This window comes from Rhodnius prolixus, unplaced genomic scaffold (assembly GCF_049639745.1).
Source record: "Rhodnius prolixus isolate KJV_2025 unplaced genomic scaffold, Rpr scaffold_5, whole genome shotgun sequence".
In the NCBI taxonomy this organism is placed as follows: Eukaryota; Metazoa; Arthropoda; class Insecta; order Hemiptera; family Reduviidae; genus Rhodnius; species Rhodnius prolixus.
Window position 1 is genome coordinate 17,986,464 of NW_027411624.1, and position 6,338 is coordinate 17,992,801.

Sequence of the window (6,338 nt, forward strand, 5' to 3'; positions counted from 1 at the left end):
AAAATAAAAAATTCCATTATTTTACTATATTCTTAGTTATAACAATGCAGTCCATCCTCCTTTCCTTTTTTTTTTATATTTATTTACAACATAATGCTTGAAAGGTTGATAAAACCACACTCCGTGTTCTGGTTGTACGATTGCAAGGTATTGCTGGAAAAAACGCCAAGAAATGTTTTTGCTAACTCTAAGGTTCGTGATAGTTTTTTCCAGATTCGCCGTCTTTCTTAACTTTTTTTAAAATTTCTGACAGAACATGAGGGTTAAAGGAACTCTAAATTTCACCTTTCTCTATTTAGAAAGTAATTAACACAGTTTAGCATAATTTTATACAGTAAACTTTATTAAATTTTATAACATTAAAGTAATAATCTTAAAATGTTCAGAGGTTTTTATTTTACAACAAAAAAATATCTACAAGATGATCTGATTGCCTTATCAAAGGCGTGTTAGCCTTTCCTCTTTACTTATTTAGTTCAGTCTTCTCTTGATGACTAGATTTTTCAAAAATTCCAATCCAGGTTCGATATTTTAGAAAATAAAATAAGAAATATTTTCCGCTAAAGAATGCTGAGTGTTCAGGAGTGACAAAAAATACTCTGCAATTCAAATTTAAAATAATTTAATACTTTAAAAAAAAAGTTAACAAAACAAACAAAAAAATACTTACCCGCGAAATGTTTACTACTATTCGGCTAATATCAGTTTTTAGCCAATAACTCAGATATTTTTAGAAAACTGAAATCCTTGTTCAAAACGAAAATTATCTTATAATTACTCCAAATTGTGCAGTGGCTTTCTCTTCAATTAATTTATGAACTTGATTCACTTCTTTTTGGGTAAGTGTACGATCTAGGTGTCTGTACACTATCCTATAACAAAGACTACGTTTTGAAGTCTTTGGATGGGTAAAATCATCTACGAGATAAACCTGTAACAAAATGATACTTATTTCCAAAACATTCATGCCATGGACAAAGAGAAACTCAAGTTTAGACCAATTTTTATTTGAACTGATTACATCATGATTTTCAATTCTTCTTTTCTTTTTTTTATTGTGCGCTTAAAATTTATCAGAGCACTTTAATGCTATGAGAAAATTTAACGAGATTAGAGTAACAGTACGAGAACATCGCAACAAATGTTTACTTTATATAGATCTCCGTAGTTGAGCAGAAACAACTTCGGCCACAAATGTCTACATTGTAATAAGCACGCAGCAGAATTTTTAGGAACCTAATCACCGCTAGTGTGATTTTGAAACTTACCAACTTTTCCCTCTAATAGCTTCAATTATCTGGCACCTAGATTTATTTTTTTTTAGAGAGCAAAAAATTCCCCGTCCACCCGAAGCCCATTTTTGGTTTGTGTTTTTCAACAACTTGTCTGAGATGGCTGCACTTACGTGGCCGAAAATAAAAATCTTTACCAGTAAAGGATTACATCGGGAATTCTACGACTTCCTCGTTACCTTTACGCCTGAAACTTGTGTTTGCCTAGTCGAATAAATGTTCGTTTTAGTTCTAATTCTAATTAGAATATCCAAGCAAACTTACACCAGTCTCGAATTAACTTGGAAAGGTGATTCATGCCGATGTATCAATGTCAGAAAAATACTAGAATTACTTATTTCAGTCGCACAAATTTCGGAAACAAACACTTTCCGAGATCAGTAAGTTAGCCCTGTATACCTCTTCCGCCTTGCAGCCGATCTTGTCCCTTACAGTATAAAGAGTCCAATTATAAGTAATTATATTTTAGAACTATTAATTTACCTGTTCAATAAGATCTCCACCAATTTCTCTGATCATTTCGAAAAAGTCATTAGCTACAAAAGATTCTTTATCTGATAACCAGAAGCTTATATCATTTATGCATTGTGGATAGACACTTACTGGCTGAAAGAAAACAAATATTAGTTAACAAAATGTTAATTGTTAATTAAGAATATTTTGATAACCTTTCCTGATGATGATATATGGGGAACAATATAAGATGGCAAAAGCCTCGTTGAATAATAGAAAAACTGACATTATCTTATCAGGACAAAAGAATTCAATAATTGTTGATGAAAAGATGGAGCTGATTTTGTTTCACCAACAAACTGATATAGTGGTATGACACTACAGCAACTAATTATCAATACGTTTTTTCCAGCCCCAAAAATTTATGGTTCATCAGAAAAAAATAAAAATAAATAGTACTATAAAAAAAAATATTCTGTTTGTAATTGATTAAAATTTCAAGAGTTGATTTATATTCTGACATACCTTATATTTAAAAACGTCTTGTGGTGTTTTATTTTTAAATTGGTTGATAAATCCAGAATCGTTAGACCAAAAAAGTCTTATATCTGGTATTTCATATAGAAGCATGGCTATTCTTTCCAATCCTATTCCAAATGCCCAGCCAATTCTATCTTCCACTCCAGCTAAATAATGTACAAAATTGTTGAATAAAAATATTGTAATTTTTACTGTTTTGTTACATGAATTTAAAAAATAGTTTAATATCTAACAAAAATGAGAGTTTTTTCTTTTTAAAACAATCAAGTTTTTATTCTATTACAAAATTTGTTTTACAGTTCAAAATAAAGCCCATTGTAGTCATCTTTCGATCTGCTACTGGATTTCTCACTTACACAATTCATTGAGTTTGCAATCTAAAGAAAAGAAAAAGTGCTATGGACTGCAAAAATTAGAGATCGGGTGCAGCTAGGTCTGGGCAATTGGAGGGAGTAAAAAACAGTTCACAAAATTCTTGTAACTTATTCTTTGGTCTAATGAATCAAAGAGTGTCTAGCAGAGCATTATTTTGTCGATACTTGTTTGCGAGTGAATGCAGGATTGCGCTTGAATTTTTTAGTGCATTCTATAATAGCTATTGTCAGTAAAGGTCGGAATTAGTGGAAAACGAAAAATGCCAAACATTTTCCCTCTTTAGCCTCTTCATCTACTAGAAATGCCCGTTAAACTCACTTCTTATTGTCATGTCAAATTCTTTTTTAATACTCCTATGTCTAATGGAGCTTTTAAATAAAAATTGCTAAGTTTTCATTCTGCTGGTAGTCTGTGGAGAGATAAATTGGAGATGGCTGCTAAAGGGAACTTCTGACAACGCTTGTCTGCAGCAAGTGCTAAAGTATTGTGAGGTTGGATTTACTCGTCAGCTTACCACAGCACCATCAACGTCGGCATTGGTCTTTCTAGTCTAAGATCGTATCCCTAATATGAAATTTTTTAAACCAACGCTGAGGAGTAACACTGATTAAGAGCAGCTTCCTCTTCAGTTTCATATATAGCTTACGCAGCTTCGTCGTAGTTCATTGTTTTTCCTCAATACTTACCAAAATGCACTACTAATATGACCCAATAGTTTTATTTAAAAAGCTCATATATAAACTACTAATTGAATGGTAATATGCGTAAAAACATTCTTCAGAGTCTAAAGATTAATTTTAATTATCTTGTCTAAACTGCTGGCCTATATCTGCGAGATCAATTACAGATCTTGACATCTCAGGTACAGACTACATTCTCTATCTGCATTTCACCTCTGCTTTCAAAAATTATTACTATTTTATTTTTATTGCATCAGAATAATTATATGAATTTAAAAAATGGTTTAAAAAAGTAATTATGAGGATTACACAACCATTTTGTAAAATTGCATGTCTCATTACTCCACATCCTAATACTTCTATCCAAGTGCCATTCCACTGTATTTCCAACTCCCATGAAGGGTGTGTAAAAGGAAAGTAGACATCAACCCATCTGCAGTTGATATCTGCAAAAATAAACAGTACGTTCAAAATGGCTGAAATAAGTAGGCTTTAAAATTACTCCAGTAGGTAGCAAAATGGAATAAAATTGTTAAACGATTGTTAATTTCGCTCTAATTATTAAAAAATTTGAATAATTTGGAGAACATAATACAATAAAAATGAAACATTTCAAAGTAAGTTATTTTATAAGTTCTAATAACAGACATACCATTGCCAAATAATGTTTTAACTAATCCTACAAGTGTACTTTTCAATTGATCTTCTACTATCTTTGTAACTTCCAATGTGTATTCCGCTTGTTTGTCTACTGACTCTTCTTTTCTCCTATTTTCTAAAATTCCAACTTTGTTTCCAGTTAATGATTTTAACTACAAAATAAGGAATAACTCTTATATATATCTACCTCTTTACCTTAATAACTCTTTACCACGTAGTAAAATGGTCATTTCTACAATGCCATTCCGATCTCTTTATGAACAGGTTGGATTAGGACATCAAAGGGAACCTCATACAACATTACATTTTCATAGATGATTGATTATTGCACGGGCAACTATACTAGAAATGTTGGTGTCTAATTAGACAAAAAGTTATCTTTTTTTAAGCCTTTAAAGTTAGGAATGCTACATGAATGCTGTCCACGTAAATATAGAAGCATGGAACCATTATGAAAATAGCTTCTACAGAATAATGACACCATTTAATTCCAGTTGATGGATAGAAACACAAAGTGATTTCAAAGGTAACTTAATTGATTCATTTACCTGTGTTTCATTGTACAGTCTCACTGCATCTGACTGATGGAAAACTGGGAAATGAGTAGAATCAATTTCATCACGCCTATAGACATCACCAAAAATAATGAAGTTGTCTAGACCCATTTTGATTAGGTACGATTGATGGGCAGTTGTGTGGGCTCTTAATAACTGATCTCTTTAAAAATAAAAATGGTATAAATATAAGAATTTATTCATTATTTTAACATGTAAAACTAAACTAAGTTGATCACCTATTAATGTAATAACATTCACTTCTATTTCTGCTGACATGATTTTTTGGAATCAGTAATGAATCGAAATTATCCAGCACACTTACAACAGGATTCAAGCTATCATAAACAGAGAATTGAGGATTTCCTCTACTTGTTTTGAAACTTGAATAAAAGTAATGAATAATTTTCTGTTTAGTTAGACATAACGGATGAAATTCATTATTATGCAAACTTCTCCCCACATATGATACTATTTTTGAGGTTACATTAGTAAAATCATCTACTGGATAAGTATTGCCTAGAATGTTCACAAGGCGCTTTTCTTCACCAGTCTTAGTAAATAAACTCAAACGTCTTGGGCCAATACGAAATCGCGCACACTGCATTGCGAAGACGAATGCTTAAAAAAAATAATAAAAAAAATAAAAATAAAAGGGGAGCATAGTTATATAAACAATAGAAGATAATGAAAAGTACCTTTTGTTTCTCTATAATTCAACCACAATTTAATTTAGGCAACGTAGAAATATTAACTAATATAGTAATAAAACACAATCCTCTGACTACCGCTTGACGTCCGGGCAAATGCATTCAAAAGATTATCATAGGATAGCAAAATAACCTACCCAAAACGTCGTATTTATTTATTGACCAAACTCCCTCAAAAAAAATCGATTTTAAACATAAATCGAAAGAGATTTGATTTTTTAATTAGATTATTAACTATTCCCTGTAAATTGTGCAGGATGCAAACATGGATCTAGTCAGAAATTGTGATATTACCATGTCCGAGATCAACAAAAAAGAGGTTAAGCCCAGGGCCCAGTCGTCAGTACAATTATAATAGGTTTGTTGCAAAAATTTGACCACTAGTTTGTAAATGTTGGAAAAACACAGGTCTACATATGTGTATACCTAGGTGTCTTTGATATTGATATGTCAATATTGATAAGAAATAAAATGTCTTTACCACTTTAGTATTTTTTCTTCGTTATTTAAATATTGAATATTGTCGATTGTGTTTGCGAGGATTTGGCGTCAACAAAGTCCGTGATATTGACCACTTCTTTGATTTGCTCCGCTAGGATCATAGAAAATCAGTTTGAATTTTGAAGCTAATCGTTTCCAGTAATATCTTCTACTAAATGACAATGATTGACAAGTGCAGCCGCATAGACAAGTTGAAAGTCAGCTCCATAAAAAAATACTTGGGAAAAAGTAGCTTTATTGCATTTAAAAACTTACTGTTTAGATGATCTAGGAAGAGTTATATTAAGGTACATACAAACTATTGACTCCATAACATTGCATTTTATCGACTATTTCTGAAGGTGGACGAAAATTTGAAACCCTTCGCCTAGAATTCTTACATTATAAGTTAATTATGTTCATTCATTTAAAAAATTAAAAAAAATAGTTTGTTTTTCGATTAATTCCTTAGCAATTATTGTATTAATTTAAGTAACTTCCATAATTAGATTGCGTTCTGTATTTTTATTTAATTCTTAAACTGCATCAAACTCAACTTTTTACGCTCATAACAGAATTATTAAACTATTTTAG

General features: G+C 31.2%; 1 protein-coding gene across 1 annotated transcript; it reads right to left on the reverse strand.

The window, feature by feature from the left end:
- Nucleotides 1–315: 315 nt before the first annotated feature.
- On the reverse strand, nt 316–5,418 carry PheRS-m (Phenylalanyl-tRNA synthetase, mitochondrial). Its single transcript, XM_074135017.1, has 9 exons — nt 5,253–5,418; nt 4,794–5,175; nt 4,549–4,717; nt 3,993–4,152; nt 3,655–3,786; nt 2,271–2,431; nt 1,776–1,898; nt 671–931; nt 316–599 (listed from the first exon to the last, which is right to left on the reverse strand). Exons 2-8 carry the CDS (start codon nt 5,159–5,161, stop codon nt 764–766), a joined length of 1,281 nt encoding a protein of 426 aa, XP_073991118.1. The 5' UTR covers nt 5,162–5,175; nt 5,253–5,418; the 3' UTR covers nt 316–599; nt 671–763.
- Nucleotides 5,419–6,338: the final 920 nt, after the last annotated feature.

Bases quoted from the DNA above. Each gene is read 5' to 3' on its own strand.
- PheRS-m (XM_074135017.1), bottom strand. From the start codon at position 5,161: ATGCAGTGTGCGCGATTTCGTATTGGCCCAAGACGTTTGAGTTTATTT. The intron at 4,718-4,793 runs GTGATCAACTTA...TTATTTTTAAAG, and splicing joins GAATGTTATTACATTAATAG to AGATCAGTTATTAAGAGCCC. The intron at 2,432-3,654 runs GTTGTGTAATCC...TACATTATTTAG, and splicing joins ACATGCAATTTTACAAAATG to CTGGAGTGGAAGATAGAATT.